We start from the raw sequence: 24,576 nt of genomic DNA on the forward strand, positions 1-24,576 counted from the left end.
ACTTGGGTAGCAGAAAACAGCTGCCGCCTCCCAGAAGCCATTCTCTCTCTTCCGGAGCCTCCGTTCCCGCAAAAGCGACCCATCTGGGCACGCAGGCCTCCCCGTCCTCCCCCCAAAGAAAAAGACCCATCTGGGCACGCGGCTCCTTTAAGAGGCGCCTCCCCGCCCCACCCCCGCCGTCGGCAGCACGCGCCGGGCCATGTGCTTCCCCCTCCCTCCCGCCTCATTGGCCAGAACTGGGTCACGGTCCCGCCCCCTGAGCCGCCTCTCATTGGGCAAATGTAGGTCAGTGTCCCGCCTCCCTCCGAGCGGCGAGGCCGCGGCACGCGCTCAGCCCCTCACGCGCCCTCCCGGGCCGCGGCAGATCCGAGGGCTCCCATTGGCTGCGGGCCTCCAGGGGTCGGGACGCGATTGGCCCGTGCCGGCGGCCGGAGGGCGGCACGCGGCCGGGGAGCATGGCCAGGGCGGCCGGCGGGGGCCGAGAGGAGGGGCGCGCGCTGTGGCGTCGGTGTTTTGGTTTTTTTTTTTTTTTTTTCCGCGAAAGAAGTTTGCAGCGGCCCCGCCTGGAGGCGGCCCCCTCCCCCGCCGCGCGGCGCACACCTCCGGGTGCGGGGCGCAGAGCGCCTTGCATTGCGAGCGCGGCGGACTTCGCGGGAGCCGGGCTCGCCCACCCTGCAGAAGCAGCGCCGCGGGCACCCGAGGAGCCGTCGCGTCGCCCGGGCCGCCGGGCCGCTCCTGCCCCGAGCACCGCCGGGCCCCGTGCTGGATACTGGAGGCTTGCAAGCTGCCCTCGCCCGCCCCCGGGGCCGGACACTCGCCCGAGCCGCGGCAAGGACCGTGCTGGTGACTGGCAGGCCCGCCCGCGCCCGCCTCCGCCCCGGGAGCCCATGAGCCTGGGGGCAGGTGCCGGGCGATGGCGCGGCCTCTGAGCGACCGGACCCCGGCCCCGCTGCTGCTGGGAGGCCCGCCCGGGGCCGCCCCTGGCGGGGGATCGCTGCTCGGGCTGCGCAGCCTTCTGCAGGGGACCAGCAAGCCCAAAGAGCCGGCCAGCTGTGAGTCTGAGCCCCCACCCCGTCTCCTCCGACCCGGACAGCCCACGCCCTGGGGCCGCAGGTGCCGCCCGTGTGCAGTCTCTCCGCACCTGTGTCTGCTCATTCTTCGGTTTTTAGATCCCTAGAGCCCCGGACCCCCCCCCCCCATGCCGGCTCTGAAGCCCCTCCCTCCACGAGGACCTCCTTCTCCCGCCCGCCCCAAGACGCAGGAGCCCAGCGCCCCAGGCCCCTTTGGCTCGGGAGCCCGGACCCCCGGGGCCAGGGAGAAGGGAGGGGGTGTGTCGGATGCTCACACGGAGGTGACACGGGCGTGGGCGGAGCCTCGCGGGCTCACATGGAGTCTGGGGATGAGGAGTGTGCCCCGCGAGTAAAGCCCCCCCTGGAGGGCGGGGGAGCCGCGCACCTGTCCCGGCCCCGACCCCCACTCCGCCCCCCGAGCCGCCGCCCCTGGCTGCCCTGGGCGGCAGCGGTCCAGGTCCCTGCCCCGCCCCCGCCTGGTGTCCCCCGGGGTCTGCCTGTGCCGCCCCCGTAAGCCCCCCCCCCCGGGGTCGCCGCCGGGGGTCTCCGTGAGCCGGGCCGCTTCTCCCATCTCGAGCCCCACACTCCCCCCACTCCGCAGGTCTGCTGAAGGAGAAGGAGCGCAAGGCGGCTCCGGCCGCAGCCGCCGCCCCCGGGCCGGGCCTGGAGACGGCGGGCCCGGCGGATGCGGCGCCGGGCGGCGGGTCCCCGCGGGGGCGCCCCGGGGCCGGGCCGGGCCCGAGTCTGCTGGCGCCGCTGCTGTGGGAGCGCACGCTGCCGTTCGGCGACGTGGAGTACGTGGACCTGGACGCCTTCCTGCTGGAGCACGGGCTCCCGCCCAGCCCGCCGCCCCCCGGGGGCCCGTCGCCCGCGCGCACGCCCGCGCCCTCCCCGGGGCCCGGCTCCTGCGGCTCGGCCTCTCCGCGCTCCTCGCCGCGACACACCCCGGCCCGGGCCGGCCTGGGGGCCGCCGGCGGCCACCGCGGAGGTGCGACCGAGGGGGCTGGGCGGCCGGGGGGCGGGGCGGGACCGGTGCCCCCCGCCCAGCGCTGTCGCGGCGAGGGGTGGGAGTCCCTGCCCCCTATCGGATTAGGGGTTGAGGCTCTGGGCCCCGTGAGGACCCCCAGTCCAGAGGCCGGGACGTGGGGGGCCGGAGGGCCGGGGGGAGCCAGGCCCGGCGCCCAGAACTCCGGACGGGCTGGGCAGGGACTTGCGAGCCTGGCGCCCCGCGTCCCGGTTCCCCAGCGGCCCTGAGGCCGCCCGAGTTCCCGGGAGAGGAGGCGGCGCCTGGGCCCCAGTGGCCACGGGGCGGGTTCTTCCTCGACAGCAGAGCGGGGGCTAGAGCCTTGCGGGGTGGGAGATGGCGCCGAGAGCCCCCAAGGCGGAAGGGCAACGGTGCTTCCCTGCGGGCGCGCCGGGCTCCCCGGGGGCGCACCTGCCCGGGGCCCCGGGGCCCGCCCCCTCCCCGCCGCACACTCCCGCGCCACGTGAGCGCCGCCCGGCTCCTGGCGCCGTGCGCACGCGCGAGGGGGCGGGGCCGGGAGCGTGCGGGCGCCGCGGCGGGGGGGGCGGGAGCAGGCGGCGGCACGTGACTCGGCCCTGAACCCGTGTCCTCAGCCGGCCCCGGCGGGCTCGCGCTTAAAGGCACAGGCGCCCCTTTTCAAAACCTGGCACCTGGGTACCGCCTCCGCTGAAGACAGCGGCCACCTAAGACCGTTTGGATGCGGGCGATTCCTTTTTATTTATTTTTTTCTGAGAAGCTTTGTGCCTAAGCTTTTGGGGTTCACGCTGAACCGTGGGCAACACCCCCGAATCTCAAATTCTGGGGTTCTAGAACCATGACGGGGTCTCTTTCCCTCCCGTGGACGTGGAGTTGGCTCCATGAGGGGTAAACTCCTCGGTGGCTTAAGAAGCCATGCAGCGGTGGGCCTGACGCTGCATGTAGCGGGGGTGTCCGCTGGGGACCCCTCCCCAGGGTAAAGACGCAGTGGGGTGACCTCTCTCCCCAAGGCCTGACTGCTCGGGACACGCCCAGCCCCGTGGACCCAGACACGGTGGAGGTGCTGATGACCTTTGAACCCGACCCAGCTGATCTTGCCCTGTCAAGCATTCCAGGCCACGAGACCTTCGACCCTCGGAGACATCGCTTCTCGGAGGAGGAGCTTAAGCCGCAGCCAATCATGAAGAAGGCCAGGAAAATCCAGGTGCCGGAGGAGCAGAAGGTGAGCCACGCAAGGCCCCCAGGGGTCGTCCCGGCCTGTGGCCGCGGGGCACAGCGAGGCAGCGTGCTGGGGCGGCGCAGAGCTTCCACTGTCACTTGGAACCCAGACTCGTGTGCGGGCTTCCTGCTCTCCGTTGCTAAGGACCGGCTTCCTTAACAACGGGATGTCAGTCCTTTCCTTAGCAGCCCCCTTGGCCTGGGGTTAGAGCAGCGCTGTGGTTAGAGACTGGATTCTCCCAGGAAGCAGGCTTTAATTAAATGGGAGGGGAGCATCTTCCCGAGCTGGGTGGGCCTTGTCACCAAGGCAAGGTCCTCCTTAGCAACCGAATCCAGGGTTGGAGAACTCCTGGGCACCACACTCCGGGGGAGGTCTTGGGTTCGGCCACCTTGTTACGGCTCAGGCGTTCCGTCGGCCAGGTCGGAGACTGGCCAGCATCCTTAGGTCCACTTTGGCTTGCCCTGGACCCAACCCGCGGAGGACCGTATGGACACCATACCCCTGGGCGGCTCTGGGACGATGCCCACAGCTGGGAGCAGCCCTAAGACCCCAGGCCCTGATGCTAGGAAACCAGCATCCCTAGCACCCAGGAGCTACCTGCAGCCCCTGGGAGGCTGGGGTCTGTCTCCCGGCTCAGCTGTTGCTAGGGGCGTGCTCTCCGTAGCAACGAGAGCCCCGGGCGGACCCCGCCTCCCCAGGCTCTGCTGCGGGGCGAGAGCAGCCCCTGGATCTCCGCCTCCCACCCCTCCGCCCCCAGGACGAGAAGTACTGGAGCCGGCGGTACAAGAACAACGAGGCGGCAAAGCGGTCCCGCGACGCGCGGCGGCTCAAGGAGAACCAGATATCGGTGCGGGCGGCCTTCCTGGAGAAGGAGAACGCCCTGCTGCGGCAGGAGGTGGTGGCCGTGCGCCAGGAGCTGTCCCACTACCGCGCCGTGCTGTCCCGCTACCAGGCGCAGCACGGGGCGCTGTGAGGCCGCGGAGCTCGCTCGCCCCCTCTCCCCTCCCGCCCTGTGGCCCACGGGCTGGCCGGCTGGGTGCTCCAGGGACGTGATGATGCAGATAAATACATTTATATTTTTAAGAAAAAGCGAGCCTCCCCGCCCCTCCTCGTGGGGGCGGGGAGAGTCCTCCGTGTGTGCCCCCGGCACGTTGGGGACCCCATCCTCCCACGCCCCCGTGGACACGGTCCTGAATAAATGTTGAGAACCCCGGAGCCAGCTGTTGTGGGGAGAAGGCTCGGGGCCCGCGGAGCCGCTGGACGGAGCGAGGGGCGGAGGTCCGCGCGGAACGAAGCGGCTCCTTTATTGCATAGACCTTTTCAATTGCTTTTTAGACTGGGGACGAGGGGGACGCAGACGACACACAACAGGGGAGTGGGCTTCCCCGCCCGCGCCCTCTGGGGCGGGAATATTAGTGCAAATCCGAGCCGGCCCGGGGGACCCGCCCCTCCCGGGCTGACTGGCCAGTTCAGTGGAGGCACCGGAGTGGAAAGGGCGAGACCCGGGCCCACACCAGTTATCTAAGGCCTCCCCAGTGCGTACATTCCAGGTTCCGTCATTGGGTGACGCGTAAGGCAGGCTCCGCCCTCAGCCGCCAGGGCCTTCCCCGAGCCCTATGTGGTCTGGACCGAGGCCACGCCTGGTGGCCGGAGCTCGGACGTCAGGCACTACCCTCGGGACGCGCGTGGAGTCCAGGCCACCCTTCAGCATCGCATCTGGTTCCCTGGGGGGCGGGCGCAATCCTGAGTCGGGACGAAGGCCCTTGCGGGCCTCCGCCCTCTTAGCAGCCAGGCCACGCCCCCGGCTCAGGCTCCACCTCCTTGGAATGTAGGCCCCGCCCCCGGCGGGTTCCAGGCTTGGTTAGGTTCAGGGCCCCTGCCTGTAGCTGCCAGGGGGCCCGGTAAGCAGCGTGCCCAGGCCCGGGTGGATCTGTGCCTGCAGCGGCCCGTACTCCACTTGCTCCCCGTCCACCGTCAGCACGCCGCGAGGCGTGAGGGGCTCGAGGCGGAAGGCACGGGCAGTGGCGTAGCCCAGCTGCGGACAGCCCAGGCTGAAGTGGCTGCCATGCTCCATGGCCAGGAAAAGGCGCAGCAGCATGGCCCGCGAGATGCCGCTACGCACCCATATCAGGTGCACCAGGCCGTCGTCGAAGCGCGCGTGGGGCGCCGCCACCAGGTCGGCACCCAGGTGGCTGGGCGAGATGGCCAACATGAGGACAAAGTCTCCCTCCAGCGTCACCCAGTCTGGGGGCAGCGGGCTGCCGAGAGGCGGCAGCAGATGGTCCGGCGGGCCCCACTTGCATTCAGCTGCTGGGGCAACAGGGGTAGGGGGTGGGGGCGGGGGCCCAGGGGATGCTGGCACTTCTGGGGGCCCCTCAGTGATGGGAGAGAGCAGAGCTGCCTTGGGGGAGCCGGGGGGTGAGGGCAGCAGCGGGTCTGGGGACAACGGAGCATCTCCAGCCCCACCCCAGTCCCCAGCCAGCTCGGGGCCCCCGCCGTTGAGAGACAGGATAGGCAGGGGCTCTGGTGAGCCCGGGGAGGCCAGGGCCGGCTGGGGCAGGGGAAGGGGCAGGTCAGACACTGAGCGGTGCAGGGGTGAGTGGGCCACGGGAGGGGCTGGGTCTGGGGCCAGGGTCAGCTCCGACTTGGCCCGGGGCAGCCCAGAGGCAGAGGTGGGGGAGGCGGGCTCGGCGGAGGCAGGGAGGTAGGAGAGGCGTCCGCGGTAGGTGTGCAGCGTGGCGAGGCCCAGCACCGTGCCCAGTGTGAAGCGGGCACTGCCCAGGGCCCTGAAGCGCTCGCTCTGGATGTCCACGTCGGACACGAAGCCCCAGGCCACCGACAGGAAGGAGAAGCAGCGGGACCCTGAGGCCAGGGTCACCGAGAGCAGGTCCAGGGGGTGGCCGCCACCCCGGCAGAGCAGCAGCGAGCAGTTGAGCAGCAGGTCGAGGCCCAGGCACGGCGCAAACCTTCACGGCGGGGGTGCACGGCATGCGGGGGGTGGGAGAGAGCACACAGGGTCAGACGTGAGAGAGTGCAGACCGGGAGACACGTACACACGGGGTCGTATGTGAGAGGGAGGGCAGACCGGGAGACACGCACACACACGGGGTCAGATGTGAGGGAGGGCAGACTGGGGGGGGGGACACGCACACACACGGGGTCAGATATGAGAGGGAGGGCAGACTGGGGGGGGGGACACGCACACACACGGGGTCAGACGTGAGAGGGAGGGCAGACTGGGGGGGGGGACACGCACACACACGGGGTCAGACGTGAGAGGGAGGGCAGACCGGGAGACACGCACACACACGGGGTCAGACGTGAGAGGGAGGGCAGACCGCAGACCGGGAGACACGCACACACACGGGGTCAGACGTGAGAGGGAGGGCAGACCGCAGACCGGGAGACACGCACACACACGGGGTCAGACGTGAGAGGGAGGGCAGACCGCAGACCGGGAGACAGGCACACACACGGGGTCAGACGTGAGAGGGAGGGCAGACTGGGGGGGGGGGACACGCACACACACGGGGTCAGATATGAGAGGGAGGGCAGACTGGGGGGGGGGACACGCACACACACGGGGTCAGACGTGAGAGGGAGGGCAGACTGGGGGGGGGGACACGCACACACACGGGGTCAGACGTGAGAGGGAGGGCAGACCGGGAGACACGCACACACACGGGGTCAGACGTGAGAGGGAGGGCAGACCGCAGACCGGGAGACACGCACACACACGGGGTCAGACGTGAGAGGGAGGGCAGACCGCAGACCGGGAGACACGCACACACACGGGGTCAGACGTGAGAGGGAGGGCAGACCGCAGACCGGGAGACAGGCACACACACGGGGTCAGACGTGAGAGGGAGGGCAGACCGCAGACCGGGAGACACGCACACACACGGGGTCAGACGTGAGAGGGAGGGCAGACCGCAGACCGGGGAGACACACACACACACGGGGTCAGACGTGAGAGGGAGGGCAGACCGGGAGACACGCACACACACGGGGTCAGACGTGAGAGGGAGGGCAGGCCGCAGACCGGGGAGACACGCATACACACAGGGTCAGACGTGAGAGGGAGGGCAGGCCGCAGACCGGGAGACACGCACACACACGGGGTCAGACGTGAGAGGGAGGGCAGACCGGGAGACACGCACACACACGGGGTCAGACGTGAGAGGGAGGGCAGGCCGCAGACCGGGAGACACGCACACACACGGGGTCAGACGTGAGAGGGAGGGCAGGCCGCAGACCGGGGAGACACGCATACACACAGGGTCAGACGTGAGAGGGAGGGCAGGCCGCAGACCGGGAGACATGCACACACACGGGGTCAGACGTGAGAGGGAGGGCAGGCCGCAGACCGGGGAGACACGCATACACACAGGGTCAGACGTGAGAGGGAGGGCAGACTGCGGGGGGGGGGGGACACGCGCACACACACGGGGTCAGACGTAAGAGTGTGCCGACCAGGGGAGACACGCACACACACGGGGTCAGACGTGAGATGGCAGGCACACCGGGGGGGACACGCACACACACACGGGGTTGGATGTGAGAGGGCGGGCAGACTGGGGGGGACACATACACCCATGGGGTCAGACGTGAGATGGCAGACAGACCAGGGAGATGCACACACGGGGTAGGACCTGAGACGGTGGGCAGACGGGGGAGACACACACACACACACACACACAGGGTAGGACCTGAGACGGTGGGCAGACGGGGGAGACACACACTCACACACACACACAGGGTAGGACCTGAGACGGTGGGCAGACGGGGGAGACACACACACACACTCACACACACACAGGGGCAGACGTGAGAGGGCAGGCAGAGCTGGGCGAGACTTGCGCACACACGGGGTAGGACCTGAGACGGTGGGCAGACGGGGGAGACACACACACACACTCACACACACACAGGGGCAGACGTGAGAGGGCAGGCAGAGCTGGGCGAGACTTGCGCACACACGGGGTAGGACCTGAGACGGTGGGCAGACGGGGGAGACACACACACACACACACACAGGGGCAGACATGAGACAGCGTGCAGAGCTGGGGGAGACTTGCGCACACACGGGGTAGGACCTGAGACGGTGGGCAGACGGGGGAGACACACACTCACACACACACACAGGGTAGGACCTGAGACGGTGGGCAGACGGGGGAGACACACACACACACACACACACACAGGGGCAGACATGAGACAGCGTGCAGAGCTGGGGGAGACTCGCGCACACACGGGGTAGGACCTGAGACGGTGGGCAGACGGGGGAGACACACACTCACACAGATGCACTTGGCACTGGTTCCTCCCGGGCCGGCTCCCTGCCGGCTCTCACAGTGCCTCTGCCCCAGGCCGGCTGACAGAGGGTCGGGCTAAGGGGGACAGCAGGGGCCCCCGACCTACCCCCCATGCTGGTTCACTGCTCCTGCCAGCGCGTTGCCCGACCCGCAGGGGAGGATGCCCACGGGCACCTTCACGGCCTCCTGCCAGTCGGGGCGGTCCAGGAGCCCATTCAGCACCTGCAGGGGGACAGAGCGGATGCCCGGGTCCGTGCGCCGGCCCCCGCCGGCCCCCGGGGCACAGAGGGTTCTCGCTCTACCTCGTACAGGAGCCCGTCTCCAGAGACCGTCACAATGCCATCCCAGCCGCCCAGGCTCAGCCCTTGCACCAGCTCCCGGGCGTGGTTCTGCCGTTCTGGAGTGGAAACCAGGAGGTGGGGCAGGTGGGCGGGCTCCTCCCCTCCCCCTGCCCCCCCGCCCCGCGTGCACCCCAGCCGTACCTGTCTGTATGAGGTTGAAGGACAGCCCAGCTTCAGAGATCATGGGAAGCACGTGGTTCTTACACCACTGCCAGGCCAGGCCCCGCCCCCCAAACGGATTGACCAACAGGAGCAGCCGGGCTGGCCGAGGCAGCAGGTCAGGGGTGATCTCTGCAGAGAGAGGGCCCTCGCCTTGGAGACAGCCCCTCCCAATGCACCCCAGGGGCAGGGGCAGGGGCAGCACCCGGAGCCCTCACCTGGCCCACCCCCATCTCCCCGACCAGCGCCCTTTGGACCCACGTGGGGGAGGGCCCAGGAACCGGGGTTCCCACTCTGCCCGGGATCTGGCGATGCCACCGCAGGGGCTCAGGCCGCCCCAGAGCGACGCGGACCCTCAAAGCTTTACCTTCCTGCACCATACGAGACCCTGCCCCAGAGCCCACCCTGACAGCGCACGGGCCGGCCTACAGCCACCTCGGTTGGCATGTCACTGGGCGGTGACGGGTCAGCTCGAGGTCGGCTGCTTGTTAGCCGCCAGCCGGCAGGCTGACTCATCTGTGGTGAGACCCGGGGAGGGGGAGGGGACACAACTCATTTCCCTTTGCCCTCGCCTCTGCCCCTCTGCCGTCCATCCCAGGCTGTCTCACACTCACACACACACACACACACACACAGGAGGTGATGGTGTGCCCAGAGGGCGAGCCACCAGCCCCGGACGAGGCCCTAGCACCTCACCCCCGTCCCCAGGCAGAGGCAGTCCCCGGAGCAGGCAGGTGAGGGCGGAGGCCCAGCGCTGGGCCTCGGCACGGTTCTCCTCGTAGGTGGCCGCCCCGTCCGCCCGGAAGGTGCGGGTGGCTCTGCGCCGGCCCCCTCGCCGGCCCTGAGGGTAGGTGTAGATGCACACGTAGGCCCCGGGGTCCGAGGGGCTGCGGCTCCGCAGGGTGCAGCAGCCTGAGACCTCAGCCAGTGGGACCAGGCCGCCCCGGGGCCGGGCCTCAGGCTTGGGGCGCAGCCGCTGTATGTGCAGGGCCTGTGATGTGAGAGTGAGGGCGAAGCGTGGGCCCCGGGCCGGGTAGGAGCCAAACTCGCCGTGCAGGAGTGGGGTGCTGGCGGCTGGCGGCGGCGGCGGAGCCATGGCCTCAGCCCTGTCCGGGGCGCTCCCAGGCACGCGGCCCCAGCTCCCGGTCAGCTCTTGGTCCAGCCCCTGTGGGGAGGGAAGAGGGCAGGGGTCAGAGTCCGGGACCTTCCGGCAGGTAGAGGGAGGGGCAGGGTCTGTGAACAGGGGCAGGGGCCGGCAGGATGGGCACGCGAGAGACACACAGACCCGAGGGACAGTGGCAGGTCAGGGCGGAGGCCAGCGGGCAGTAGGGCCGGCATCCCGGGGGGCCTGAGACCCAGGCGGGCAAACGCCCATCCACGTGCTCACTCCCCTCCGTGTGCCACTCGCACTGGGTCCACACAAAGCACACACAGCCTTCAGACTCCCAGGAACGGGGCAGGGGGAGGGCCACGCCCTCGGCCCAACCCCGAGCTCAGTCATCGGCAGGTGCAGTCACATCCCCCGGCCTCAGACACGAGGCAGGGGGCGGAGGCCTGAGAGCCACAGAAAGTGGACGGAGGGAAACCCGGGTGGACGAGAGCGACTGGGAAGAGCGTCTCACGCCAGCGAGAAAGGCAGCGGACAGAGTTGGAAGAGAGGGAAGGCAGGAGAGGTAGGGAGCAGGCACGTGGACACCCAGGGGCCGGCGGGGAGCCGCACGCAAGCACTGGCAAGGCGCGGGGACCACTAGCTGGTCCGCGAGTACTGACCTGGGCGGCCGGCGGCTCTTCAAGGAGGGGTGGGAGCCAGCACTGAGTCCCTGCCCCTGCCACTCACCCCTTCCTGCTGCCCCGCCCACCGGCCAGCCCTGCCTCTCTCCAGGACACGCCCCCCGGCCTGCGGACTCACCCTTACAACTCCCTCTGCCCTCTGCCCTGGGCGGTGCCCGCCACACCCCCAACCTGCACAGGCTGCCCGTGTGCACCTGAGCCCGGGCTCAGCCACACAGCGCTACATGTCCCCCCGGCTCTGGGCCTGCACGCACAGGTCCCTGATGCACGAGCCCGAGTCTCCGTCCCCGGGGGCTCCCCGGCTCCGGGGCCTCCATCCCCACTCCATTTCCAGAACGCAGCCCCAGGCCCAGGTTTCCATCCCGGGATCCCTCAGTCCCCGGCCAGGTTTCCCATCACCACCTGCCACCCCGGGCACCCCGTAGGCGCTCCTCTTGGACCCTCCGTCCCCCAGACTCGTCCCCCGTCCCGACCTCCGCACCCTCGGCACACGCGGCGCTCTCGGCCAGGCTGCCCCTCAAGTCAGCGCCAACCGCCCCCATCGGACGCAGGGGTGGGGGGAGGGTGTGCATCCGCTCCGCCAATGGCCGTGGGGCCGGCCGCAGCCTAACCAATGAGAGAGCAGGGGGGCGGGACCGGTAAGCTCCAGCGCTTGGCGCAGGGGCCGGCCGCCCGAGTGCCCGACATCTGGGCGGGGCATCGCGAGGCTAGCCGCCATCCAGGGAAAGGGCAGACGCGCAGCAGCCGTGGCGTCGCGACCCCACCAGGCAGCGCTACCGCCGCCATCTTTGTTGAGGGCACAGGGGGCCCGTCCCACTCTGCCAGTTAATAAAAGAAAAAGGGGCGTGGGGCAGGAGACCCTAAAACAGGCAACGGAGTAAAAGACACCAAACAAGGCAGAGACCCAGAGACGGGCTCAGAGGCAGACAGCTGGGTGGGTGGGTGGGGGACTTGACTTTTTTTTTTTAGTTGCAGGGAGACAAAAGAGACCAAAATAGTGGAGTTGAGAATGCAAGGTGAGGGCACAGGAAAACCTAGACAGTGACAGCGAGACAACTTATGGGATGAAATCCAGGGGGCAGAGGCTCACACGCACGCACGGAACAGAGGTGACAAGAGCGTGAGGCGGCACAGCCAGGAGACCGGGGAAGAGACGGAGCCAGGCGGGCAGGGACACGGCTTCCTAGAAAGAGTTCATGGTTGCCACACAGGGTGCCTCCCATCCACGCCCCGTAGCCGGGAACTCGGAGCCGCGGGGCTCCCTGAGGTGCGGGGCTCCCTGAGGTGCGGCACATCGGGTGGGGCCGCCACCTCATCCCACGGGGGGCGCCGGTTCAAGTCCCGGCTGCTCCACTTCCGATCCTGCTCCCAGCCAGTGGCCCTGGGAGGGCGGCCGAGGATGGCCAGAGCGCTTGGGCCCTTGCAGACCCAGATGAGGCTCCCGCCTTCGGCCTGGCCCAGCTCTGGCCGCTGCGGCCATCTGGGGAGTGAGCCAGCAGATGGAAGGCCTCCCTCTCTCCCTCTCTGTAACAGTCTTTCAAATAAGCACATGCAAAGCTACAGCCCTGAGCTTGGGGCCCCGGGATAAAGGTGGCAGAGACACTGAGCGAAGAGGCCGAGACAAACTCAGACAGCACGGGGGCAACAGAGAGGAGGGAGAAGACAAGGGGGCATGCGGCCCACCCAGAGGAGCTGGGAGACAGGGGGCCGTCCACACCCGCCCCGACAGGGCTGAGAGCCCTGGTGCTGTTCCCACGGGGCTGCGGCCAGGGCTCCCGGGGCGGGGGGCACTCACCTGGTCCCGCGCTCCTCTGATGCGGGCTGTCCATGCATCTGCGGGCCCTCGGCTACATCAGCGGGGCCTCAGCCCTGCGTGCGGGGCCAGGGCCGGGAGTGGTGGTCGCCGATCCGGCCTGGCCTTTGCTCTGTGGAGAAGAGGTGAGTGAGCAGCTTGCAGGCGGCCGGACCCGACGGGCCAGCTTCATCGCCGCCCCAACCCGTTCCTCTGGTCCCAGGTAATAACAGGTGTGTCAAAGGCTGCTCTGTAAAGAGCCGTTATTAGGTGCGAAGCATTTGACCCCAGCGCTTTTATTAACATATATAATCCTGGAAGACACTGAGCCCATTACCAGCCCTTTCTTGCACACAAAGAAAGCGAGGCTCCCAGACTTGCCCAAGGTCACGCCATCACCAGGCAGCAGAGCCAGGATTTAAAAGGGGCAAGCATCCTTGTATTATTCTCCTGGGGTCTCCATCCCCCGCCCCGCCCCCAGCCTCCGCTCCCCCTCCCCTCTGCATCTCTGTCTCCATCCCTGCAGGCCGCCGCCCCCTCCCCTGCGGGGCCGGTTCAGCATCCCCGTCCCCCTTCCCCGATCCTGCACGCTGCCGCCCCCTCCCCTGCGGGGCCGGTTCACACATCCCCGTCCCCCCCCTCCCCTGCAGGCCGCCGCCCCCTCCCCTGCGGGGCCGGTTCAGCATCCCGTCCCCCCTCCCCGCCCCTGCAAGCCGGGGCCTCGCTCTGCGCCCTCTCCGCCTTCCAGTACCCTGCACATCCCTCACACCGGAGCCGCCGGCCCGGCTGGACTCTGTGGCTCGCAGACAGACGGCCCCGGCGGCGGAGGCCGAGGAGGAGACAGGCACGGGCCCTGTCGGGGCGGGGGCGCGGCTGCGGGGACAGCGTGCTGCAGACGGAGCTGCGGCCACAAGGAATCGGGACAGATCTCTAGTAGGACTTCCGAGCGGCGGCGGCGCGCAGGCAGAGGTGAACCTGATAAGGAAACGCCCGAGGCGTGAGGTCACAAGTTTCCGGAGGCCCGACCGGGCCCCGCCGGCCCCGCCTCCGCGCCGCCGCGGCTCGGCCCGCCCGGTCCTCCGGGAGCCACCGAGAGGCCGTCGCTGTCGGGCCAGAGCGTCCCCCTCGCGGCACACATCGCTCTCGGCTCCCAGCGCGCTTTCTTCCGGAAGGCTACCGAGAGCAAGGGCTGGTTGGGGCTAGAGAGGCCTCGACGCATCGGCCCTTCCCTCCCTGACGTCGCCCTGGTTCCTCTGTGGTTGTTTCTCCGCCCTAGCCCGTTGTCGCCCACGCAGCTGGTCCTCCGACGCGCCACCAAGAGGCCTCGGTCGTGCTAGAGCGGCGCGGCGCGCTCCTGTGACGTCACGCGCGCGCCGCTCGCTGAAGGCTTTCCACACCCATTCCGGTGCTTCTCTGTCTCTCTCTTTCCGGACGGGGCCGGGCAGGAGTCGCCATCATGGTGAGTGAGTTTTGCGGCGAGCTGGGGGCTTCTCCATCCGCCGCCATCTGCCGCAGTCTCGGGCTTGGGGCGTGCGGGAGGGAGGCAGGGGGCCCGCGGGGTGTCCAAGCAGCGACTCCCGAGGCCATGGGGCTCGGAGGGACTCCGGAGGCCGGCGCTGGGTCGGAGCCGCTCTGGCCGGCTTCCTTCGGAGCCCGCTGCTCCCCGTGCTCAGGTTCGGGGAGTCCTAAGTGACGTGGCCGTGGTCAGGGAGGTGGCGGAGACTCCGGGCCCAGGCGGCTGACCGCCCCCCCCACCACCACCGTTCGCGCCGACTGGGTCTGGTCCCCACGACCCAGGTCCGCCCGTCACCCTGCTCGCTGCGGGGTCTTGGGGACGGGGAGGCCTCCGCTGGAGCCCCTGTGGGTTCATCTGCGGGCACCGTGACCCCCTAGTGCCGCCGCGGACGGCGGGGAGCGGTCGCCACTTGGGTAGGGCAGGCGCTGGCCCGACGGGGGGCTGCGGTGGCTCCTTAAACCGTGAACGCGCTGGAAAACCGAGCAGGTGGGGGCTGTCTTCCAACGTTGACATTACTGCAAAACACGGCTGGTTAAGTTTCCCTTACCGTCGGGGGTTGCGGCCGCCGCACGGACACGTGTTTCGCGGGCTCGGGGGAGGCCCAGGGGTCTCCCGGGGGGGGGAAGGACCTGGGGTTTGCGCTGTTGTCCCAGAGCGGGGGGGCGTGGTGGTTCCTGCGCAGAGTGGGGCCCGTGGTCACCGCTCCCCCCCCCCCCAGGGAGTCGACATTCGCCACAACAAGGACCGGAAGGTTCGGCGCAAGGAGCCCAAGAGCCAGGACATCTACCTGAGGCTGCTGGTCAAGGTGAGCGGGAGGCTGCTCCGGCCTGGGCGTGGGGCGCCCCCACCCCACCCCCGCCGGCGCTCACCGCCGCCCCTCTCTCCAGCTGTACAGGTTCCTGGCCAGGCGCACCAACTCCACCTTCAACCAGGTGGTGCTGAAGAGGCTGTTCATGAGCCGCACCAACCGGCCGCCCCTGTCCCTGTCGCGGATGGTGCGTGGCCGTGGGTGGGGGGATGCCTGGCTGCCGGGGCGGGGGCTGGGTCTGACGCCCCCTCCTCTGCTCCTCTCTCCCCTGGAGATCCGGAAGATGAAGCTCCCCGGCCGGGAGAACAAAACCGCCGTGGTCGTGGGGACCGTCACGGACGACGTGCGGGTCCAGGAGGTGCCCAAGCTGAAGGTGAGCCTGCGGGGCCTGGCCTGGAGGGCGGCGCGGCCCCCCAGGCGCCCTCCACTCCCTGACCGCCCCACCCGTGCCCCAGGTGTGCGCCCTGCGCGTGACCAGCCGTGCCCGCAGCCGTATCCTCAAGGCCGGGGGCAAGATCCTCACCTTCGACCAGCTGGCCCTGGACTCCCCCAAGGGCCGCGGCACCGTCCTGCTCTCCGGTGAGTGCCGCTGCCACCTGCCCGGGCCCCTGGGGAGGGCAGTGTCCCTGTCTGACCCCTCCCCGTGCCCCACCCCCAGGTCCCCGCAAGGGCCGAGAGGTGTACCGGCATTTCGGCAAGGCCCCCGGAACCCCACACAGCCACACCAAGTGAGTGTCAGCCCCAGGGCCTCGGCCTCCCTCTCGCCAGCCCCTGGCTCACGGTGGGGGCGGGCTCTGGAAAGTTCCAGAAAGAGGGAGACATCTTCACTGCTGGCTGCAGCAGCCAGGGCTGGGCCTGGCCAAAGCCAGGAGGCTGGAGCTCCATCCGGGTCTCCCACGTGGGTGCAGGGGCCCCGGGCACTTGGGCCATCACCTGCTGCTTTCCCCGGCCATTGACAGGGAGCTGGGTCGGAAGTGGAGCAGCCGGGACTAGAACTGGCGCCCACGTGGGAAGCTGGTGTCTCGGGCGGCTGTACCTGCTGTGCCGCCACCCCAGCCCCGGGGTTCGTTGTGGGGCAGGGTCAGAGCGTCCATGTGCTGCCTCCTCTGGGAATGGCCCCAAAGGCCTGTGCGGAGTCAGGCGGGGAGGGGGCTCCTTCAGGGCCCAGCTGGTGCCCCTTTCCCGGGGTGTTGGGTGGGAAGTGGGGCGGCCCAGGGATGCCATGGGGGGCGGGGCCGGCTCTGGTGGTCCGGGCGCCCTGCTGCCCTCTCACCCCCCACCCTCCCTCTCCCCGCAGACCGTACGTGCGCTCCAAGGGCAGGAAGTTCGAGCGCGCCAGAGGCAGACGGGCCAGCCGGGGCTACAAGAACTGACCCTGCGAACCGCGCTGTTAATAAACTTGTTTTGGATGCCGACGTCTGTGTGTGTGTGTTGGGCTGGGGGCCTCTGGGAGGGGGGACACTGGGAGGCCCCAGCCCCTGGCTGCACGGCCTGCTCGGCCTGCTCTCCCGGAGTCTGGCCAGTTAGCCACGCCCACCCTGGCACTAAGCGCTGTCTGGGGCGAGGACCAGGAAGTGCAGGGGGCGGGGTGCGTGGGCAGGTGAGGCGCCGCCGGCGTTGGTGGCCATTGGCTGCGGGCGGGCGCCCCATGAGCTGCACCCCAGGACCTGCCGGGCCCACCCCGTTTGCACAAGGGGCTGGGCTGCCCCAGGCCAGGCCTGCTGAGGCCACAGCCGGAAGAACGGCGGGAGGGCTCCGGCCCCCTGTGCTCCGTGTGCGCTGAAAAGGCAAGGAGGGAGGGAGAGCTGGGCGGGGGAGGCTGGTGGCTGCCGCCTGGGTTGCACGGACCCAGAGTCTCCGGGAGGGAGGGGTTCAACAGCAGTCCAGGCTGGGGTCCCAGTGCTCGGGGCTCAGCACGGCCGGGCCAGCAGCCTGAGCCGGATGCCTGCCATCGGCCCCCAAGCCCCGGTGCTCCCCGGGGACTATGGGCTGGCTCCATAGGACTGGAGCCCCCTCAGCATGTGCTTCCTCACCTCAGCGCAGGGGTCGGTGCGGGTCCAGGGAGCAAGGTCCTGGGTTCAGTGCTAGTCCTAGTCCCTGGCTGGGGCGGGGTGAGGCCGAGCTTGGAATGCGCTGCTCCAGGGTGGGGCGCAGGTGCACTGGGCCGTGAACCGGCAGACCGGCCACTGGGGGCTGGTGAGCTAGCGGCTGGGGCGGGAGAAACAGGCTGGCCGGCTAGGGGGTGCACCCCCAAGGGGCTATATACACGCAGCTACCAGTAAGAGACGTCCAGGGGGTCAGCCGCAGGGACGTACTGTTGGCCAGGGTCAAGTAGGAAGCCCATGTAGTGGCTGGAGACAGACGGCCTGCTGCCCGGGTGTGCTTGGGCAGTTAGCCAGGGCCTCGGCCAGAGGCAGGCGGGTGGTCAGCCTGGCCAAGTTCGGGACAGCTGAAGGGCCCGTGGTGGCATCGAGTGGCCAGCTGATGGGTCCCACAGTGGGATGGTGTGTCAGTGTGGAGAGGTCAGAGGGATGGTGTTGACCCGAAGCAACCAGGCACTGGGTGGGCCGTTCTCCGGGTGCTCTGATTGTCGGGGCAGTGAACCCCGGGGCAGCCACGGGAGCCGTCTGGACGCCTAGCACCTTCCTGTCTGGAGACCCTGATGCTCAGCGCCCCCTCCCCAAGACAGCCGAACCTCGGGCCCCAGCCTCCCACACTCCTCACCTGAGCAGCCCGGATGGCGGCCTCGCAGCTGGCGGCCCTGGAAGGCGTGGAGTCGGGGGCTGAGGCGCTGCCCCTGACCGAGGCCAGCCCGGGCTTCCTGTACTCCGAGGGCCAGCGGCTGGCGCTGGAAGCCCTGCTGGGCGGCGGGGCGGAGGCGTTCCAGGCCTGTGTGCAGCGCGAGGGGCTCCGGCCCTTCCTGAGCGGGGACGAGATCCAGGGCTTGGCAGAGGCCGCCCAGGACTGCGCAGGAGCCGAGCCAGAGCCCAGCGGGCCGGCGGGAGGAGCCGCCGCCTCCGATGGGGACGCGGGCACCCTGACCTACTGGCCCGGGCAGTCTGAGGAGCCCGTGCCCCCGCTGCGGCTGGGCTGGCCGGAGGACGCGGCCTGGAAGGGCATCACCCGGGCGCAGCTGTACACCCAACCGCCCGGCGACGGCCAGCCGTCGCTCAAGGAGCTGGTGCGCCGGGAAATCCAGGCTGCACACAAGGTGGGTGCCCTGGGGGCCTGGAAGCCACACCCCACACCGGGACAGCCTCGCATGTCAGCCCCAGAACTGGGACCCAGTCAAGACGGGGACTCCGGAGTCCATACCCCAGACCTTGTCTCCACCTCCCCACCCCACCAGATCTGGGGTCTCTACCCCTCCCTGAGACCTGGGTACCCCTAGACATTCAAGTCCCCAGGACCATTTGTGGCCCCACAGTCTCAGTCGCGACTCCCCCCACACACACACACCATATCCCCAGGCCGGTGTCTCCATTCCTGCCCACCTGTGGCCCCCAGTTGACTTTATTTATTTGAAAGGCAGAGTGAGAGACAGAGCTCTTCCATCCACTGGTTTCTTCCCCAAGTGCCCACAGCAGCCACGACTGGGCCAAGTGGAAGCCAGGAGCCGGGAACTCCCTCCTGGGCGGCAGGGGGAGCACTGGGCCGCCTTCTGCTGCCTTCCCAGGCGCGTTAGCAGGGAACTGGATGGGAAGTGGAGCAGCAGCCGGCACTGAACGGGATGCCCAGGTTGCAAGCCGCGGCTTAGCTCGCTGCACCCCAAGGCCAGCCCTGCCTGTCCATTTGACAGTGTTGGGGGCCTAGTGCTTCCCATGGTGACTATGCACAGTCCCCCAAGAGCCCAGTGGAGCAGGAATCCGACACACAGGGTGGCCGGGTGGACACTGGAACCCAGCTCCGCGGCTGGTAGCTCAGGCATCGTCACCACCCCCTTCCTCTGCACCCGGGAGCCCCAGAGCACAGGTGGGGGGCCTCGCAGGTCAGCCAGAGCAGGGCCGCCGTGGACATGGGAGACCGCAGCTGGGGGGGGCTGTGTCCAGGCAGGGAGGAGAGGTGTCTCCCCCGGGAGTTAAGCCCCAAACCCCCAACCCCCCCAGCACCTCGCCTCAGACACAGGTCAGAGGGCGGCCCCCTCCCACCAGATGCCCCCAAGTCCTCTGTGCCTTCTGTACCAGCACATCCTGCCTCCCCACCCCCAGCTGGTGGCCGTGGTCATGGACGTCTTCACAGACCCGGACCTGCTCCTGGACCTGGTGGACGCCGCCACGCGCCGCTGGGTCCCCGTCTACCTGCTCCTTGACCGCCAGCAGCTGCCTGCCTTCCTGGAGCTGGCCCAGAAGCTGGGGGTGAACCCCTGGGGCACGGAGGTACGGACGGGGCCCAGGAGTCCCCCTTCCTCTGACACGGGGGGCAGCGGGAACAGCCCCTCCCATGGGGTCCTCCCGAGGGGCCCCCTTTAATCGGATGCCCATCCATGGCCCCGGGGGAAGTGGGTCCTGGGCCATGGCGTTGGGACCCCTGCGGCTCTGGGGAAACCGGGACAGCCGGACCCTTCCAGGGAGAACCAGACCGGCAGGGCTTGGGCAACGGCGTGTCCTCCCCGCCAGAACCTGGACGTGCGTGCCGTTCGGGGCTGCAGTTTCCAGAGCCGCTGGCAACGGCAGGTGTGCGGCTGCGTGCGGGAGAAGTTCGTGTTGCTGGATGGACACAGGGTCCTCTCTGGATCCTACAGGTGCGTCCCTTCCCCATCACCACGTCCCCGGGCTCTGGGCCTCTCTCTCCTCATCTGTAAAATGGGTCCAAACCACCCTTCCCCAGAGAGGAGTTTTGGGGCTCAGGGGCTCAGAGCTGGACGCTGCTGCTGGCCTGTTGGGCGGCCTTGGGTTCACCTCTCCCTCCCTCCCTCCCTCTCTCCCTCTCTCTCTTTCCCTGACCCTGTGTTTCCCCACTGAAAATCGGCCCATGTTTTGTGGCGGGGGTAGGTGGGGTAACTGCCCTTCTCTGAGCCCCCCAGGGATGGGCTCACCTCTCTCCTCTCCGTTCTCTGGGGCCCTGAATCCCGGCTTAGCCACTTCTTAGCCGACACTCCTGCCTCAGTTTCCCCACCGGGAAACAGCAGTGCCGTCTCATGCTGGGCCCAGTGGGCTCGCACCCCAGCTCTGCCAGGGACTGGCAGCAGGGTGACACGGGGAGGCCCCGCAGAGGTGCCACTCACGTCCCGGCCTGGATGACCCTTCCTTGGCCCGTGCACAGGGAGGCTGAGCCACAGCCCGGCCTCCACCCGGCACACATCGTAGCATCCTTGTCGCCGCCACCCCCTACAATTAGGACAGCCAGAGAGGCCTCTAGGGACAGGCATCTAGCCTGTGTTGAGCGGCTGGGGGAGGCGGTGGCGATGACTCAAGCGAGTGGGGTCCCTGCCTCTCCACGTGGGAGACCCGGATGGCGTTCTCCACTCCCGCTGTGGTCCCAGGGGGGCCGGTGCAGGTGCTGGGGAGTGAACCGGCGGATGGCTGCTCCCTTTCCCTCTCCCTCTCCAAATGCAAATTACGCAGCCCCTGCCACTTGCCCCTGGGGTTTGCAGCCTTGAGCCTGAGCCAGAGTCACCTGGGGGACTTGAACCCGTTTCCTCCTTGGGCCTGGGGTGCAGCCCTAGCAAACGCATCTCCCCAAAGCTAGAAGCCCGGCGGCCGAGCCAGCTCCGAGGGGGCTCTCGCTTCCTGGCTGTGCCAGCGCCAGGCGCACAGCACAACCAGGCTCTCCAACATCAGTGCTCCTCTATGCTCCTCTAGTTCCCAATTTTTTTTTTTTTTTTTTTTTGACAGGCAGAGTGGATAGTGAGAGAGAGAGAGACAGAGAGAAAGGTCTTCCTTTTTGCCGTTGGTTCACCCTCCAATGGCCGCTGTGGCCGGCTCATTGCGCTGATCCGAAGCCAGGAGCCAGGTGCCTCTCCTGGTCTCCCATGGGGTGCAGGGCCCAAGCACTTGGGCCATCCTCCACTGCCTTCCCGGGCCATAGCAGAGAGCTGGTCTGGAAGAGGGGCAACCAGGATAGAATCCGGTGCCCTAACCGGGACTAGAACCCGGTGTGCCAGCGCTGCAAGGCGGAGGATTAGCCTGTTAAGCCACGGTGCCGGCCACCAATTTTGTTTTTTAACCATACCTCATTGACTCTGAGCCTCGTGCAAAGCCGCACGTCTTAGAAGCGATGAAATACAGCAACGGCAGCCGGCGAACCCCAGCTCCGGCCCCTGGTGGACAGCCCCAGAATGGACGAAGCCAGCCAGGGCCACGAGGGGTTGTCCAGGGTGTGAGGGCCATTTAATGGGGGCAGGGGGTGGAGGCAGGGGGCGCGGGGAGCGGCACAGCCGGGAGACGCGCCCGGGCCCTGCCCTCCGCCTGGGTCATAGCAAATGCCGGAGCAGCGACCAGCCGAGCGCCAGGCTGGCGGCGGCCCCCGCTGTCGTGGGGCCGGGGGCGTGGTTGCACATGTGGCCGTAGCAGCAGGTGCTGGTGAGGGTGTAGGTGACGCCCATGTAGCTGACGGGCTCCTCGCGGCCGCAGCTGGTGGAGTGCACGCAGCCCTTGTTGATGATGGGGCTGGCGCCCTGGGCCACGCCGTGGCCCACGAAGCAGTCCTCGTCCTCGCCGCAGCGCATGTGGGTGCCGGGGCAGTAGGAGGCGTCGGTGAGCTCACAGAAGACGCAGTCCTTGGCGCCCTCCGCGCCTGGGGGCCGAGCCACGGCCAGCAGCAGCGGCAGCAGCAGCGGCAGCAGCCGGCCGGGGACCATGGTGGCCTGGCGGCAAGGACGGTGCCCGAGCCAGGCCGGGGCTTGCCGGACCTCTGCGAGGGGCTGACGCGGTGACCGCCCGGCTCGCCGCTCGCCTTCTGCCCGCCGCTCTGGCCTCAGCCGCCACCCCCACCCCGAGCTCCGTGTCCTGTTCAGGCCCTGTGAGGCCTCGTGGGCAGACACAGGCCAGCGGCCACTGCCTGTCCGGAGTCCATGTGAGGCAGAATGTGGTGACCTCACAGACTCCCCAGGGTTCCCGCCGGCTGCTGGGGGGGGGGGGGTGAGGTCACAGGTGGGGGGAGGGGCGCCACGTGCCTTCCCACCAAGGCCAGGCCTCCCGGCAGCCCTCGCCAAGGTGGCCCATTGGGAGCTGTGCCCGCCGTGGTTGGCTCTGTTTTCTTTCATTGCCATTGGTTTATTTGAAGGCGAGAGTGACAGAGAGAGAGCATCTTCCATCTGCTGGCTCGCGCCTCAAACGGCGCCAACAGTCAGAACTGGCCCAGGCTGAACCCAGGAGCCTGAGCTCCATCCCGGCCTCCCCTGTGGGGGGCGGGGCCCAAGCACTTGAGCCCTCACCTGCTGCCCCCCCACCCCGGCCCTGCCACCCTGCCCGTGGGAAAACGGAGTCCTGGGGAGGGGAACAGAGGCCTCTGAGCCTCATTGTTTCATTCCCAAGAGGCTGAGAGAGGACGGGGGCGCCGCGAGGCTCCCGGTGCTGGTGCCGGCCAGGGCGCGGGCACGGAGCTGGGCCCACGTCCTCCTGTTCGAACCCGCCGGGGTTTTGGTTCCTTGTCACAGATGGGCTGGGGGGGGGGACAGCCAGAACCTGGCACACAGCAAGTGCTTAACCCATGTGGTGGTTCTAGGAGGCGGCTGAATCTCAGATCAGTCCCTGGAGGCGGGGTGGGGTACTGAGGCACGTCTCAGCGTGGGAGGGGGCAGAACCCGGGGTTCAAACGTCCCCCCGACTCCGCCCTAGCTTCACCTGGAGCGACGCCCGCCTGCACCGCGGCCTGGTGACCCTGCTGACCGGAGAGATCGCCGACGCCTTCAGCCATGAGTTCCGGACGCTGTACGCCACCTCCCGGCCGCTCCCGCCCGCGCCCAGCCCGGGCTCCTTGGCTAGTGACCTGGGGGTCCTGCCGGCGGCCCGCAGCCCGCACCGGGTGGCGCACCGGCGCTCCATGGCCCCCGCGTCACCGCCGCCGCCCGAGGGCCCGCTGGCCCGCCGCCTGGCCGCCTGCCGCGTCTTCGCGGGGGACAGGACGGAGGCCCCCGCGCCGCCTCCAGGGCCCGCGCTCAGCGACATCCTGAGGAGCGTGCAGCGGGCGCGAGCGGCCAGCGGCCCCCCGACCCGGCCCAGCCGCTCGCTGTGGGACCTGAGCCGGCTGTCCCAGCTGTCGGGGTCCAGCGACGGCGACAACGAGGTGAGAGGGGCAGGCACTGTGTTCCAGGGCGGAGGGAGAAAGCACGGGGCCACTCACTTCCTGCGCCCCTACTGTGTGCTGGGCAGGCGGGCGCTGGCTGGCACAGGTCAGAGACCCCCCAGCCCCCGGTGCCAGGCCCGGCCTCTCTGACCCTCAAGTGTTCCCATCCAGGAAGTGGGCTGAGCGAGGACGCTCACCTGGGGTTGCCTGGGAGGGGTTGGCCGTGATAGCAGCAGTGACCCCAAAACGGAATTTGTTCATTTTTAAAGATGTAGTCATCATGGCGCTTATTTTTATCTTGCCCTTGTCCAAGGCCGGAACACGATCCCTTCTGGCCAGCCTCACGGGGGAGTTTCTAAGCGCCCCACCCGCCCATTTTACAGATGGGGTAACTGAGGCCCCATGGAAGGACTGGAATTCAGCCCTGGCTGTCTCCCAGCGCTCCATCTGGCAGATCCGAGTGCTGGGGAGGAGGCCGGGGCAGGGGGGAGCTCCAGGGTCTCCCACCCCCACCCCACAGCCAATGGGGTCCCACAGCATCTGCTCCAACCTCGGGGAGCCTCGTGGGGGAGGCAGGGGCTGGCCCAGGACAGAGGGGAGAGTGAGAGGGGTGCCTCCCAGGAATCACCCCTGGGCAAGCAGAGGGGCTGGGGGGTGGGCAGGGCGAGGTCCTCACTGCGCCCGCCCTGGCCACCCTCGCCCAGCATCGCCTCCCTTGGCAAATATTTGCTCCCCCAGACAGCTGCCAGCTGCTGCGGGTCCCACCCAGCTGGGGAGCTGCCGGCCCCTCTGTGGGTCTGGGGCCCCCGGGGGCCTTCTCCCCTGTCTCCCCTCCCCAGCTCCGGGCCCCCACCAGCCTGCTTCTCACCTCTGTGTCCTTCCCTCCACAGACCAAGAAGTCCTGGGGCTCCAAGGACACCCCGGCCAGGGCCCTGATGCGGCAGCGGGGTGAGGCTGATGTCCGCCCGCTGGCCTGGTCCCAGCCCTGGGGCGGCCCCCTGCCCCTGCTCCCTGGCCGCCGCCTCCGCTACCTGTCCCCACCGCAGAGGAGGTTTGGGGAGGAGGCCGCGCCCAGGCTGCTGGAACCCAGGGGTGTGCGGCAGCCAGACTGGGCCTCTCGGACAGGACGTGGGGGGTGGCCCTGAGGGGCCTCGCACCAGATGCAGCTGTGCGCCATGGCCCAGTGTCCGACTTTGTCCCCAGCTCGATCACTTGGTCTTCGGTTCTGGACCTGCCTGTCGCAGCCTGGAGAAGGGGGCCCTGGGACTGGCGTGGGGGTCCTGGAGAGAGACTGTGGCCACCGCTCGAACTGTGTGGGGGTGGGGCTGCCCCCCAAGGC

General features: G+C 69.0%; 5 protein-coding genes across 8 annotated transcripts; 3 read left to right on the forward strand and 2 right to left on the reverse strand.

Moving 5' to 3' along the window:
• Window positions 1–540: 540 nt before the first annotated feature.
• Window positions 541–4,360, forward strand: DBP (D-box binding PAR bZIP transcription factor). Its single transcript, XM_062175846.1, has 4 exons — window positions 541–1,052; window positions 1,672–2,058; window positions 3,081–3,292; window positions 4,047–4,360. The coding sequence occupies exons 1-4, from the start codon at window positions 914–916 to the stop codon at window positions 4,260–4,262; spliced, it is 954 nt and encodes a 317-aa protein (XP_062031830.1). The 5' UTR covers window positions 541–913; the 3' UTR covers window positions 4,263–4,360.
• Window positions 4,361–4,512: 152 nt separating this feature from the next.
• SPHK2 (sphingosine kinase 2) lies at window positions 4,513–13,710 on the reverse strand. 4 transcript variants are annotated; one of them, XM_062175845.1, is made up of 8 exons: window positions 13,439–13,710; window positions 12,691–12,820; window positions 9,801–10,269; window positions 9,087–9,236; window positions 8,907–9,001; window positions 8,711–8,826; window positions 5,412–6,255; window positions 4,513–5,013 (listed from the first exon to the last, which is right to left on the reverse strand). In XM_062175845.1, exons 3-8 carry the CDS (start codon window positions 10,198–10,200, stop codon window positions 4,951–4,953), a joined length of 1,668 nt encoding a protein of 555 aa, XP_062031829.1. In that variant the 5' UTR covers window positions 10,201–10,269; window positions 12,691–12,820; window positions 13,439–13,710; the 3' UTR covers window positions 4,513–4,950. The 4 variants fall into 4 exon arrangements, with proteins under 4 accessions (XP_062031829.1, XP_062031826.1, XP_062031827.1 ...); XM_062175842.1 differs by having other exon boundaries at window positions 4,920–6,255; XM_062175843.1 differs by lacking the exon at window positions 13,439–13,710 and having other exon boundaries at window positions 4,920–6,255; window positions 12,691–13,137.
• Window positions 13,711–14,036: 326 nt separating this feature from the next.
• RPL18 (ribosomal protein L18) lies at window positions 14,037–16,426 on the forward strand. Its single transcript, XM_062176358.1, has 7 exons — window positions 14,037–14,146; window positions 14,922–15,008; window positions 15,091–15,198; window positions 15,286–15,384; window positions 15,467–15,590; window positions 15,670–15,739; window positions 16,309–16,426. Exons 1-7 carry the CDS (start codon window positions 14,144–14,146, stop codon window positions 16,382–16,384), a joined length of 567 nt encoding a protein of 188 aa, XP_062032342.1. The 5' UTR covers window positions 14,037–14,143; the 3' UTR covers window positions 16,385–16,426.
• A 1,322-nt stretch (window positions 16,427–17,748) lies between these two features.
• On the forward strand, window positions 17,749–24,382 carry FAM83E (family with sequence similarity 83 member E). The gene is made up of 5 exons (XM_062175804.1): window positions 17,749–18,222; window positions 19,220–19,387; window positions 19,628–19,752; window positions 22,790–23,237; window positions 24,128–24,382. Exons 1-5 carry the CDS (start codon window positions 17,749–17,751, stop codon window positions 24,380–24,382), a joined length of 1,470 nt encoding a protein of 489 aa, XP_062031788.1.
• On the reverse strand, window positions 21,424–21,810 carry SPACA4 (sperm acrosome associated 4). The gene has a single exon (XM_062176647.1). It carries the CDS (start codon window positions 21,808–21,810, stop codon window positions 21,424–21,426), a length of 387 nt encoding a protein of 128 aa, XP_062032631.1.
• Window positions 24,383–24,576: the final 194 nt, after the last annotated feature.

The sequence above is a fragment of the Lepus europaeus genome, chromosome 19, assembly GCF_033115175.1.
Source record: "Lepus europaeus isolate LE1 chromosome 19, mLepTim1.pri, whole genome shotgun sequence".
Classification (NCBI taxonomy): Eukaryota; Metazoa; Chordata; class Mammalia; order Lagomorpha; family Leporidae; genus Lepus; species Lepus europaeus.